General features: G+C 36.4%; 1 protein-coding gene across 6 annotated transcripts in view; it reads right to left on the bottom strand.

Annotated features, from left to right (window-relative positions):
- The window catches only part of TEX11 (testis expressed 11), a 382,097-nt gene that overhangs the window by 137,986 nt on the left and 229,115 nt on the right, over nucleotides 1-14,996 (bottom strand). For 4 of the 6 annotated variants that reach the window (XM_003484125.5, XM_085007268.1, XM_085007267.1 and 1 more), the window contains exon 17: nucleotides 6,316-6,418. The exons of the other annotated variants lie outside the window; for them this stretch is intronic. In XM_003484125.5, the coding sequence (XP_003484173.3) occupies nucleotides 6,316-6,418 (103 nt within the window). The remainder of the gene's footprint in view (nucleotides 1-6,315; nucleotides 6,419-14,996) is intronic. 6 annotated transcript variants of the gene reach the window in all.

The following is a 14,996-nucleotide window of genomic DNA, read 5'->3' on the forward strand; positions in this document are numbered from 1 at the left end:
GTGGTGTAGGCCAGCAGCTACAGCTCTGATTCGACCCCTAGGCCTGGGAACCTCCATATGCTGTGGGAGTGGCCCTAAAAAAACTGTAGAACACACATCTGATAAATAAATTGTATTGATAATATATAAAGAACTTTCAAAACAATAAGAAAACAAAGTTCTTTACAGAAAACTGGGCAAAATATTTGCACAAACACTCCACCAAAGAAGATATATGGATGTCAAATATTAGACATTATGTAAATGCTAATTATAATCATAGTAAGATACCACTACCTGACTATTAGAATGGCTAAAAACATTTTAATGGGCAATTCCAAGTGCCGGTGAGGATGTAGATCAACTGGAACAGAACATAAAACTCTAGCCACTTAAGAAAAGAGTTAGGCAGTTTCAGTGTTAAACATATACTGACCATACAATCCAGCAATACCACCCCTCAACATTTACCATAGAGAAGTAAAAGCTTGTCATCACACAAAATTTGTAAACAGATGTTTGTAGCACCTTTATTCATAATCACCTAAACTGGAAACCATCCGAATATCCTTCAACTGACAAATGTATAAACTGTGGCATCCATACTTATGAAATACTACTTAATAAAACAAGAACAAACTATGGGAATACAACAGCATGAATGAGTTTCAAATGCATTATGCTAAGTTAAAGAAGCCAAGTTCAAAAAGCTTCATACTGTATGATTCCATTTATGTGACATTCTGGAAAAAGTAAAACTATAGAGATACAAATGAGATCAGTAGAAATCAGGACTGGAAGTGATGGGATGGAGTGACAATAAAGGGGCCTGAGTTAATTTTTTGTTCATATTAATCTTGATTGTGATGGTGGTTACATGACTACATGCAATTGTCAAAACTCACAGAATTACTTCTATTAAAAAACCTCATAGAATCATACACTAAGCAAAAGTAAATTTTAGTGTGTGTATCCTCAACAAACATGTCTAAAAATGGTCACAGGCAACTGGGAAAGAAATAAAAAAATTGAGCTGATGCTAGGTTTAAAAAGTAAAATAATTTTATTCTACTAGAATGTTAAAAGAAAAAGTTTAATAGGAAATCTGGTAGTGCAGATTGTTTTTGCCATTTCTGCTGGTAAAGTTTCAAAAGTTTTTATACTTCAGCATAGTATATCAAGAAAAACACATGCTGGGGTTCTCTTTGTGGCTCAGCAGTTAACGAACCCAACAGGGATCCATGAGGATGTGGGTTCAATCCCTGGCCTCACTCAGTGGGTTAAGGATTCGGCATTGCTGTGGCTGTGGTGTAGGCTGGCAGCTGTAGCTCTGTTTTGACCCCTAGCCTGGGAACTTCCATGTGCCACAAAAGTGGCCCTAAAAAGCAAAAAAAAAAAAAAAAAAAAGAGAGAGAGAGAGAGAGAGAGAGAAAGAAAAAAGAGAAAAACACACAGAAATCTGTAGTGAAAACGCTGATGATGGACATTATAACAATATTAACCTTGATAAAAAGCTGATTCTAATTTACTACTCCTTACTTAATATAGAGGTTTGGTTTACTAACCTGGAATATTTCTTTTTCAAAGCAGAATAAATCATATTTCTTTTTCTTATAAAGTGAATAACAGAGTCCACTGCACATATAGCAGGTATTAATAAATAGTTGCTTAATTGGATTAGTATAAATTCTATTTGAATCCATTAACTCAAGCTTCTCAATTTCTCAACTTGTACCCTTCACAAAGAACGAGTCGGGAGCTCAAATTGCTCTAAGATTTGCTCAGCTACTCAGAGGGCTGAACAGGAATAATATCACAGTATAGGTATATCTGTAACACATGTAAGTCAAGATACACGTGTGTACAGACATACTAGCTAGGAAACTATCCTTAACAGTGGAAAGGACACTGCACTAATGGGATAAGGTTCATGTGAGCAATTGCAACACTGTCAACTTTGTGGAGAGAAACTCCACTTCAGGGCCAAATCTCTCATTAATAACCTCACTGCCCAAATAAGTGAAAACAATTGAAAGGTATCCTGGAGACTTCCATTCTCTAAAGACATGTTTTTTTTTTTTCCGAGATAATTTTAATTTTATTATCATTAAAATTAAAACAAAGAAATTTCAAATTGTTATAAAACTCATAGACCTCTGAGAATACATTCATAAGCTCAGTCTGTAACATGCAATATTAAACACTTCACTTACATCACTCTTTGCTTTTGCATCCTTTTTATGACATTTGAGTCCTTTACTGATGAGCATTACCTCCTCTTTAGCTACCTCATGCTACTTTATTTTTTTATTTTTATTTTTTTAAATTTTACGGCTGTGCCCACAGCATATGGAGGTTTCTAAGTTAGGGATCGAATTGGAGCTGTAGCTGCTGGCCTACACCACAGCCACAGCAATGTCAGATCCTTAACCCACTGCGTGAGGCCAGGGATGGAACCTGTGTCCTCATGGATGTTAGTCAGATTCATTTTCACTGAGTCATGATGGGAACTCCCCTCTTGCCACTGTAAAAAAGAGAGGTTTACATGTCATATTAATTTCAGGTGTACAACAAAGTGATTCAGCTACATATATTTTTCCAGATTCCTTTCCCTTATCCATTATATAAAATATTGAATGTAGTTTCCTGTGCTATATAGTAGGTCCTTGTTGGTTGTCTATTTTACATATAGGAGTATGTATATATTAACCCCAACCTCCAAATTCATCTCTCCCTCACCCCTTTCACCTTTGGCAACCGTAAGTTTCTTTTCTATGTTTGTGGGTATATTTCTGTTTTGTAAATAAGTTCATTCGATACTTTTTTTTTTTTTTTTTTTAGATTCCACATATAAGTGATATCATATATTTGTCTCTCTTTGTCTGGCTTATTCCACTTAGTATGATGGTCTCCAGGTCTACCTCTAAAGACAATTCTTTACTGATTGCAATATAATTTCCCTCTGCCCCTGCATCTTTTTAAAGGTAATTTTTAATAGGCTGGTTCAAATGAGAGAAAGCACAAAAAAGTATAATTTCCTCCAATTCTTTTCTCACATTTGCCTAGTTCCTATTCCTTCTTTCAATAGGTGGACCATATTCTTTTATTTTTATGCAACCTTCCATAGTTTCTTTTTGTGTAGTTGTATCATCTTTGCCTAGGAAAGCTATAATATATATTGAACTCCACTGTCTTAAAAACTATTTTATCTCTCAGAAGAGAGGATTAAGATGGCGGAATAGAAGGACTGGAGCTCAACTTCTCTCCTAAAAACAACAAAATTCACAACTAAAGACTGAGCATTCTTCACCCAAATGGACCGGAAGCCTTAAAAAAAAACACACCCTACGCCAGAAGAAAAAGAGGAGGACAGATCAAGAGGTAGGAGGGGCAATTTCATGACATAAACAACCCCATACCTCTGGGGTGGGAAGCCCCACAGACTGGAAACTAACTGGTTCACAAAGACTCACCTACAGGAGTGAGAGTTCTGAGCCCCACATCAAACCCTCACCTGTGGGGATCTGGCACTGGGAGAAAGAGCCCCTGGAGCATCTGGCATTGAAGGCCAGTGGGGCTGGTGCGCAGGAGCTCCACAGGACTGGGGGAAATGGAGACCCCATTCTTAAAAGGTGCACACAGACTTTCACGTGCACTGGGTCCCAGGGAAAAGCAAAGTCTCCATGGGAATCTGGGTCAAACCTGACTGCAGTTCTTGGAGGACATCCTGGGAAAACAGGGGTGAACGTGGCTTGTTGTGAGGGAAGGACATTGATCTCGGGAATATTCAGCAGCTGTGCCTTTCTCTGGAGGTGGCCATTTTGGGAAAATCTGGCCCCACCCGTCAGTCAGCTGCTGAGAAGCCCCAGGGCAAACAACTATCCAGGTGGGATCACAGCCCCGCCCCTCAGGAAACAGGCCACCTAAAGACCCCACAGGCACACAGCTGCCTCTAATCCCATCCAGAGACTGAGCCCCACCCACCAGAGGGATTAGAATCAGCTCCACCTACCAGGGGGCAGGCACCAGCCCCTCCCATCAGGAAGCCTACAGCAAGCCCCCATACTGACTTCAGCCACAAGGGGGGCAGCCACCAGAAGTAAGAGAGGCTACAACTCTATTATCTGTAAAAAGGTCACCACCTTTTTTGAAAAGACAGAGAACTATAACTCAGATGAGGGAGAAAGGAAAAATCCCACAACATAAGCTAAGTGATGAGGAGATTTTCAGCATCCAGGAAAAAGATTTTAGATTGCTGATGCTAAAGATGTTGCAAGACATTGGAAATAAACTGGAGGCAAAGATGGATAACTTACAGGAAACACTGACCAAAGAGATACAAGATATAAAACTTAAACAAGAAGAGATGCAAAATACAATAACTGAAATAAAAAATTCACTAGAAGCAGCTAACAGCAGAATACAGGAGGCAGAAGAACGAATAAGCGAGGTGGAGGACAGATTAGTGGAAATTACGGATGCAGAACAGAAAAGAGAAAGACGGTTGAAAACAAATGAAGAGAGTCTCAGAGAACTCTGGGACAACGTTAAATGCACCAACATCCATATTATAGGGGTGCCAGAAGGAGAAGAGGGAGAGAAGGGGACAGAAAAAAAATATTCCAAGAGAATATAGCTGAAAACTTCCCTAACATGGGGAAGGAACCACTCTCTCAAATCCAGGAAGCACAATGAGTACCATATAAAATAAACCCAAGGAGGAACACCCCGAGACACATATTAATCAAACTCACCAAAATTAAAGACAAAGAGAAAATCTTGAAAGCAGGTAGGGAAAAGAAACAAGTAACATACAAGGGAACCCCAATAAGGTTATCGGAAGATTTTTCAGCAGAAACTCTGCAGGCCAGAAGGGAGTGGCATGATATACTTAACGTGATGAAAGGAAAAAAGCTCCAACCAAGATTACTCTACCCAGCAAGGCTCTCGTTCAGATTTGAAGGAGAAATCAAAACCTTCACAGATAAACAAAAGCTGAGAGAATTCAGCAACACTAAACCAGCCTTACAACAAGTACTAAAGGAACTTCTCTAGGCAGAAAAGAAAACACAGCAACAGGAAACAAAAATTCCACAAATGATAAGGGTTACCAGTAAAGGTATATATACAGTAAAGATACAAAATCATCCATGCACAATTATACCACCAAAATCAGAAATCATGAGAAGAGGTGGGTACAAATGCAGGACACTGGAGATGAACTTGCAATTAAGAGAACAACAACTTAAAACAATCTCATATACATATAGACTCTTATATCAAAACTTCAGAATAACTGAAAACCAAAAATCTACAATTGATACACAAACAAGGAATCTCTGGAGAAGAAATATATCTCATAGTAAATAAGTGCATAATCCACCATGAAGGGGGTCATTTGACATCATTCTTGGAATGCTGAAGTCTCCTTAGAACTGATTTCCTCTCCATCAAAGAATTTATGATAATTATAATTAAATAATGCAACTGTACAATTAAATAATACAGTTCTACAATTGTATTATTAATAACCATTTCTCTCCATGGTACAATGTAAGGTCTATAATGTCTTGTTTATCACATCACCTAGAATGATGTAATGCCTATATTGAAGAATCAATAAGATGTAACAAATTGTGAGGACATATTTATATAGTTACACTGTTTTTTAACCAATTTATGCATTTTATATTTTACTTATTTTCAGAGGGTGTATTATTTTTGTTATTCTTACCAGTTATGTTATTCTTTTTATTATGCTATATATAATATTTAATGGTATATAAGGCTTTCTTCTTTATAAATTTTAGTTGCATAATATACACAATTTTAATATAATGCTAATTTTTAAAGAAAAATTGAAACGTAATAGATAATACTAAATAGATGAAAGCCATACAAAATGGGATAAAGTATAGAATAAATTTCCTATTTGTCTCAGCATATTTTCCATTCCATTTCTCCAGAGGGAGTCACTTAATCTCTTTCTTAAGATCCATGATATAATAATCTGTGTGAATGTAATTGTGTTTAAATATATGTATTTTATTTTGTAAAAAAAAATTTCAAAATAAAATAAAACTAGCCTTGGGAACAACAGTAAATAGCAAATTTTACCAATCAGCTAGACAGAGCCAAGAAATGCTCTTTGTGCGCACTTAGTACTGTTAGAATATTTTTATATCTACCATATAGAAACAATATAGACAGCTATATAATACAGATAAAAAGGATAAAAATAAATAAATAAAAACTATTTTATCTCTGTTACTCTCAAAGAGGATTATTTATTCTTTGTGTTAACAGTCAAATATAACTGATAACTAACATTTATACCTCTGTCAGAGCTGCCTTCTAGGACTGCAATCTTGAATACATAAAATTGAGTGAAAATATTTGTAGGGTCACATCGTTCTGCTTCTGTCACTGCTTCTTTAGCCTGAACAAAGAAATATAGGGTTGCTTTTATGAAAGGTATAAGGAAGACCTTACAATTACTAATAGTATTTACTAATACTATTTATTAGTACTTATTAGTATTTACTAGTTTATTGGTATTAGTATTAGTATTTAGTAATTTATTATAACACAGTCATAATGGCTGAAGGATACTCATAATGAAAGGACATGAATCTAAGAAAAATCTTTAAAAAGTCATTCTCTTAGAATGCTGTAGAAATAGTGAATTCTGCTTCTGAAAATAGGGCACATTATATATGTCAAACCAACCCTCCTACTGAAAACAGCCAAAAATGTTGGATAATATTATTTTTTACTGTAAAGCAACTGACTAGTAAAGCAATTACCATGCATGCAATATCTAAGGAAAAGTGAGGTCCCAGAGAAGTAAGTAGAGAATTAAAGCCACTTTTTTCCCCCAGTAGGCATTTGCAAATCTAGGCAAATGCTAACTTTAGTGTGTGTGTGTGTGTGTGTGTGTGTGTGTGTGTGTGTTTTAATGGATGCACCCGTGGCATATGAAAATTCCCAGGTCAGGGGCTCAATCTGAGGCTCAGCTTCAACCTATGCTGTAGCTATGGCAACACCAGATCCTTTAACCTACTGTGCTAAGCCAGGGACCCAATCTGTACCTCTGCAGTGACCTGAGTTGCTGCAGTCGGATTCTTAACTCAGTGTGCCACAGCAGGAAATCCACTAACTTTAGTTTTAATGTACCTTACTAGGTCAGGAAACAGGGTCCACCATTGTGCTACTACAAGAGACTAAGTTAGCTTTAAGAACACACATAGGCTGAAAGTGAAAGGGTGGAAAAAGATATTCTGTGCAATGGTAATCAAAAGAGAGCAAGACAACGAGATCCTACTAATGGAAAAGAATATTTTAAAAAGAATGTATACATGTGTATAACTAAACCTTTGCTGTACAACAGAAATTAGCATATTGTAAATCAACTACACTTTAATTTAAAAAAAAGAAAGCATTTGAAAAAGAGAATGCAAGAGTAGCTATACTTATCAGATAAAATAGACAAACAAAACTGGTCACAAGAGACAAAGAAGGTCAGCATATAGTGATAAAGGGGTCAATTCATCAAGAGGATATAACAATTGTAAATATATACACATTCAATATTAGAAAACATATATTAACCAAACTGAAGGGAGTAATAGAAATATATAACAGTAGGGGACACTTCAACACCCCACTTTCAATAATGCATAGGTCATCCAGACAGAAAGTCAATCAATAGTGGACCTAAATAACACTACAGACAAAAGTGACCTAAAAGACACATACAGAACATCCCATCCAACAGCACCAGAATATATAGTCCTCACACACACACAGAGAACAAATTCTAGGACAAATCATATGTTAGGCCAGAAAGAAAGCCTTAACAAATTTAAGAAGATCAAAGTCATATCAAGCATCTTTTCCACCACAATGGCATGGAACAACAATAACAACAAAATAAGAGAAAAAAATCATAAATGCACGGAAATTAAATAACACACTCCTGAATAACCAATGGATCAAAGAAGAAATCAAAAGGACAATTAGAAAGTATTTTGAGGAGTTCCCATTGTGGCACAGTGGAAAGGAATCCAACTAGGAACCATGAGGTTGCAGGTTCGATCCCTGGCCTCACTCAGTGGGTTAATGATCCAGCGTTGCCATGAGCTGTGGTGTAGGCCAGCAGCTGTTGCTCCAATTAGACCCTTAGCCTGGGAACCTCCATATGCCACAAGTGCGGCCCTAAAAAGCAAAAAGACAAAAAAAAAAAAGAAAGAAAGAAAAAGAAAGTATTTTGAGAACAACAAAGAAAACATGATATATCAAAACTTAAAAAAAAAAACAGAAAACTCAAAAAAAAAAAAAAAAAGAGTTCCTTTGTGGTGCAACTGGTTGAGTATCCAGCATTGTCACTGCAGTGGCCTGGGAACTTCCACATGGGCAGGAATGGCCAAAAAACCCAAAGAAAACAATAAACAACAACAACAACAACAAAACAGAAACAAACCCCCCAAAACTCAGGGAATATGGGAAAAATAGTTCTAAGAAGGAAGTTTATAGCAATAAATGCCTACATTAAGAAAAGATCTCAAACAACATAACTTTACTCTTCAAGGAATTAAGAAAATGAAGAAAAAACTAAGCCCAAATTTAGCAGAAGGAGGGAATTAAAGATTAGAGAAAAAAGATAAATGAAATAGAGACTGGAAAGATAATAGAAAAAAATCAATGAAACTAAGAATTAAATAACCTACTAAGACTGAATCAGGACAAAACAGAAAATCTAAAAAGACCAATAATAAGAAGATTGAATCAATAATCAAAAACCTTCCAATAAAGAAAAGCTCAGGACCAGACATTTTCAGTAGTGAATTATATCACATTTGAAGAAGAATTAATGCCAATCTTTCTTAAACTCTTCCAACTGAAGAGGGAACACTTCAAAATTCATATTATGAGGCCAGCATTACCCTGAGACCAAAGCCATATAGGGATACCACAAGAAAAAAAGTAACAGGCCAATATCCTCAATGAATACATATGTAAAAATTCTCAACAAAATATTAGCAAACAGAATTCAACAGCCCATTAAAAGGGTCACACACCATGATCAAGTGGGACTTATCCCTGGAACACACAGACAGTTTGACATACACAAATCAATAAATATAATACAGCACATTAATAGAAAGAAAGATAAAAATCCTATTATCCTCTCAACAGATGTGAAAAATCACTTGACAAAATTCAATACCCTCACATAATAAAAGCTCAAAAATTGGGTATAAAAGGAACATACCTCAACATAATAAAGGCCATATGACAAATCTACAGCTAACAACATACTCAATGGTGAAATACTAGAAGGTTTTTCTCTAAACTCAGGAATAAGACAGGGACGCTCATTCTCACCACTTTTTTTCAACATAGTCATTTAAGTCCTAACCAGAGAAATTAGGGGAAAAAAAAATAAAAGGCATCCGAATTGGAGAGGAAGAAGAAAATTGCCTGTTTTCAGATGATTGGATCTTACATATAAAAAACTGTAAAAACCCCACCAAAAAACCTGTTAGAACAAATAAACAAATTCAGTAAATTTGCAGGATGCAAAATAAACATATAAAAATCATTTCTTTCTACACATTAACAATGAAATATCTAAGAGAGAAATAAAGAAAACAATTACAATTCCATTTATAATATCATTAAAAACAATACATTTAAAGAAATAAATTTAACCAAGTAGGTGATATTTTTGTACACTTAAAACTGTTTGACATTGATAAAAGAAACTGAAGAATCGAAAATGCATTTGAAATTAAGGACACCAGCAAGATGAAATAGTTCCGCACATAAATAGATGGATATATCAAAATACAAGGGGAACCACTAGTCAAATAACTCTAATGGTCTCACACATAAAAAAGGAAAACCAAGCCAAATATAACACTAAACATGGTCACAAGAAAAGGAGTTCCCATCGTGGAGCAGTGGAAATGAATCCGACTAGGAACCATGAGGTTACGGGTTCGATCTCTGGCCTAGCTCAATGGGCTAAGGATCCGGCGTTGCCATGAGCTATGGTGTAGGTCACAGACGTGGTTCGGATCTGGCATTGCTGTGGCTCTGGCATAGGCCAGCAGCTGTAGCTGTGATTAGACCCCTAGCCTGAGAACCTCCACGTGCCATGGGTGTGGCCCTAAAAAGACAAAAGACATAAGACCAAAAAAAAAAAAAAAAAAAAAAAAAAACATGAAAAGACAACAGAAAGAGGAAGGAAAGAAAAAAGACCCAAAATAGCAATAAAGAAAATTTAAGTTGGAGTTTCCGTTGTGGCTCAGTGGTTAACGAATCCGACTAGGAACCATGAGGTTGTGGGTTCAATCCCCGGCCTTGCTCAGTGGGTTAAAGATCCGGCATTGCAGTGAGCTGTGGTGTAGGTCGTAGACGTGGCTCGGATCCCATGTTGCTGTGGCTCTGGCATAGGCTGGTGGTTACAGCTTCAATTAGACCCCTAGCCTGGGAACCTCCATATGCCGCAGGAGCGGCCCAAGAAATAGCAAAAAGACAAAAAAAATAAAAATAAAAATAAAAAAAATAAAATTGAAGTAAATGACAATAAATACATACTTACCTGTAATTACATTTAATATAAATGATTAAATGCTCTAACTAAAAGAAAAAGACTAACTGAATGGATTCAAAACCAAGACCCATCATTAATAAGTTCACAAATAACAAATGCTGGAGGGGGTGTGGAGAAAAGGGAACCCTCAAGCAATGCTGGTGGAAATGTAAATTGGTACAACCACTATGGAAAACAGTATGGAGGTACCTTAGAAAACTATAAATAGAACTACCATATGACCCAGCAATCCCACCCTTGAGCATATATCTGGACAAAACTTTCCTTGAAAAAGACACATGCACCCGCATGTTCATTGCAGCACTATTCACAATAGCCAAGATATGGAAACAACCCAAATGTCCATTGAGTAGGAAGATGTGGTATACATACACAATGGAATACTACTCAGCCATAATAAAAAGAACAAAGTAATGCCATTTGCAGCAACATAGATGGAGCTAGAGACTCTTATACTAAGTCAGGTGCATCAACAAATACCAAATGATATCACTTATATCTGGAATCTAATATACGGCACAAAAGAACCTTTCCACAAAAAACAAAATCATGGACATGGAGAACAGACTTGTGGTTTCCAAGGGGGAGTGGGAGGGAGTGGGATGGGCCAGGAATTTGGGGTTAATAGATGCAAACTATTGCCTTTGGAATGGATATGCAATGAGATCCTGGTGTATAGCACTGGGAACTATATCTAGTCACTTATGATGGAGCATGATAATGTGAGAAAAAAGAATGTATACATGTATGTGTAACTGGGTCACCTTGCTGTATGGTAGAAAATTGACAGAACACTGTAAACCAGCTATAATGGAAAAAATAAAAATCATTATAAATGAAAAAAAAACACAAAACCAAGACCCATATATATGCTGTCTACAGGAGACCCACTTCATTCAGATCTAAGGACACATACAGACTTAAAGTGAGGGGATGGAATAAAATATCACATGCAAATGGAAATTATATAAAAGCAGGAGTAGCAATATTCATACCAGACAAAATTGATTTTAAAATAAAGAAGGTCACAAGAGACAAGAACATTACAGAATGATCAAAGGATCAATCCAAGAAGAATAAATAGCAATTTTAAATACATATGCACCCAACATAGGAGCAGCACAATATATAAGGTGACTACTAACAGCCATAAAAGGGGAAATTGACAGTAACACAATAATAGTGGGGGACTTTTAACACCTCACTTATAGCAATGGACAGATCATCCAGACAGAAAATCAGCAAGGAAACACAGGCCTTAAATGATACGCCAGTCACTAAATAGAGTTAAAAGATATCTACAGAACTTTTCACCCCAAAGCAGCAGAATATACTTCTTCTCAAGTGCACATGGAACTCTCCAGGATAGATCACATCTTGGGCCACAGATCAAGCCTTTATAAATTTTAAAAAACTGAAATTATTTGAAGCATTTTCTCAGATCACTATGCTATGAGACTAAAAATAAACCACAAGAAAAAAAAAAAACACTCTTTTTTTTTTTTTTTTTTTTTGGTCTTTTTGCCTTTTCTTAGGCCGCTCCCACGGCATATGGAGGTTCCCAGGCTAGGGGTCTAATCAGAGATGTAGCCGCCGGCCTACGCCACAGCCACAGCAATGCAGGATCTGAGCTGCGTCTGCGACCCACACCACAGCTCATGGCAATGCTGGATCCTTAACCCACTGTGCAAGGCCGGGATCAAACCCACAACCTCATGGTTGCTAGTTGGATTCATTAACCACTGTGCCATGACGGGAACTCCCCAAACTCTTCTAAGCTAAACAATATGCTACTAAACAATCAATGGATCATTGAAGAAATCAAAAAGGAAATTAAAAGATACTTAAAGACAAACGACATTGAAGATGCAACAATCCAAAACCTATGGGACATGGCAAAAGCAGTTGTGAGGGGGAAGTTTATAGCTATACAATCATATCTCAGGAAAGAAGAAAAACTATATCTAACAACCTAACCTTAGACTATAAGCATCTAGAGAAGGAAGAACAAAGCCCAAAATTAGTAGAAGGAAAGAAATCATAGAGATTAGAGCAGAAATTAATAACATGGAGACAAAGAAAACAATTGAGAAGATCAATGAAACCAAAAGCTGGTTCTTTGAAAAGATCAACAAAATTGATAAACGATTGGTCAGACTCATCAAGAAAAAAAAAGGGAGAGGGTTCAAATCAATAAAACAAGAAATTAAAAAGGAGAAGTTACAACTAACACTGCAGAAATACAAAGAATTATGAGAGATGACTACGAGCAACTGTATGTCAATAAAATGGACAACCTAGAAGAAATGGACAGATTCTTACAAAGCTACAACTTACCGAAACTGAACCAGGAAGAAATAGAAAATATGAAGAGATGAATCACAAGTTCTGAAATTGAGAATGTAATACAAAAGTTTCCAAAAAACAAAAGTCAAGTGCCTGATGGCTTCACAGATGAATTCTACCAAACATTCAGAGAAGAGTTAGCACCTCTTCTTCTGAAACTTTTCCAGAAAATTGCAAAGGAACACCCCCAAGCTCATTCCATGAAGCCACTATTACCCTGATACTAAAGCCAGACAAAGATACCACAAACAAAGAAAATTATAAACTAATATCATTGATGAACATAGATGTAAAAATCCTCAACAAAATATTAGTAAATCACATACGAATATATTAAAAAGGTCATACACCATGATCAAGTAGGATTTATCCCAGGGATGCAAGGATTCTTCAATATCGGCAGATATATTAATATAATACAGCACATCGACAAAGTGAAAAATGAAAACCATATGATCATTTCTGCAACCAGATGCAGAAAAAGCTTTGGACAAAATTCAACACCCATTCCTGATTAAAAAAAAAAACAACAACTCTCCAGAGAGTGGGCATAGATGGGAACTACCTCAACATAATAAAAGCCATTTATGACAAACCCATGGCTAACATCATTCTCAATAGTGAAAAACTGAAAGCATTTCCCCTAAGATCAGTAAGAATACAAGGATGTCCACTTTCACCAATGTTATTCAACATAGTTTTGGAAGTTCTAACCATGGAAGTCAGAGAAGTAAAAGAAATAAAAGGAATCCATATTGGAAAAGAAGTAAAACTATCAGTGTTTGCAGATGACATGATACCATACCTAGAAAATCCTAAAGACTCTACCAGAAAACTGTTAGAGCACATCGATGAATTTGGTAAAGTCTCAGGATACAAAATTAATACACAAAAATCAACTGCATTTCTAGATACTAAAAATGAAAGATCAGAAAGAGGTATTAGGGCACCATCTCATTTACCATTGCATCAACAAGAATAAAATACCTAGGAATAAACCTACCTAAAGAGGCAAAAGACTGGTTCTCTGAAAACTATAAGATGCTGATGAAAGAAATCAAAGCAGACGCAAATAGATGGAAAAATACACCATGCTCTTGGATTGGAAGAATCAATATAGTCAAAATGACAATACTACCTAACGCAATCTACAGGTTCAATGCAATCCCTATCAAATTACCAGTGACATTCTTTACAGAACTAGAACAAAATATTTTAAAATTTGTATGGGGAGTTCCCGTTGTGGCGCAGTGGTTAATGAATCCAACTAGGAACCATGAGGTTGTGGGTTCGGTCCCTGCCCTTGCTCAGTGGGTTAACGATCCGGCGTTGCCATGAGCTGTGGTGTAGGTTACAGACACGGCTCGGATCCCGCGTTGCTGTGGCTCTGGCATAGGCTGGTGGCTGCATCTCCGATTCATCCCCTAGCCTGGGAACCTCCATATGCCGCGGGAGAAGCCCAAGAAATAGCAAAAAAAAAAAAAAAAAATTTGTATGGAAACACAAAAGACCTCAAATAGCCAAAGCAATAATGAAAAGAAAAAATGGAACTGGAGGAATCGGGCTCCCTGACCTCAAACTCTACTACAAAGCAACAATCATCAAAATAGTATGGTACTGACACACACAAAAAAACAGAAATATAGATCTATGGAACAGGATAGAAAGCACAGAAATAAACCCAAGCACCTATTACAAACGAGGCAAGAATATAAAGTGAAGGAAAGATGGTCTCTTCAATAAATGGTGCTGGAAAAACTGGACAACTTCATGTAAGAGAATGAAATTAGAACATTTTCTAACACCATACACAAAAATAAGCTCAAAATGGATTAAAGACATAACTGTAAATCCAGATACTATAAAAATCCTAGAGGAAAACATAGGCAGAGTGCTCTTTGACATAAATCACAGCAACATCTTATTTAACCTAATTAAACAGTGGGACCTAATTAAACTCAAAAGTTTCTGCACAGCAAAGGAAACCATTAAAGAAAATAAAAAGACAACCCAAAGAATGGGAGAAAATCTTTGCAAATGATTCAACCAA

The sequence above is a fragment of the Sus scrofa genome, chromosome X, assembly GCF_054392235.1.
Source record: "Sus scrofa isolate SSC_HxYL_T2T_F1_AM1 chromosome X, Sscrofa_HxYL_maternal_Yorkshire_Landrace_v2.0, whole genome shotgun sequence".
Lineage (NCBI taxonomy): Eukaryota > Metazoa > Chordata > Mammalia > Artiodactyla > Suidae > Sus > Sus scrofa.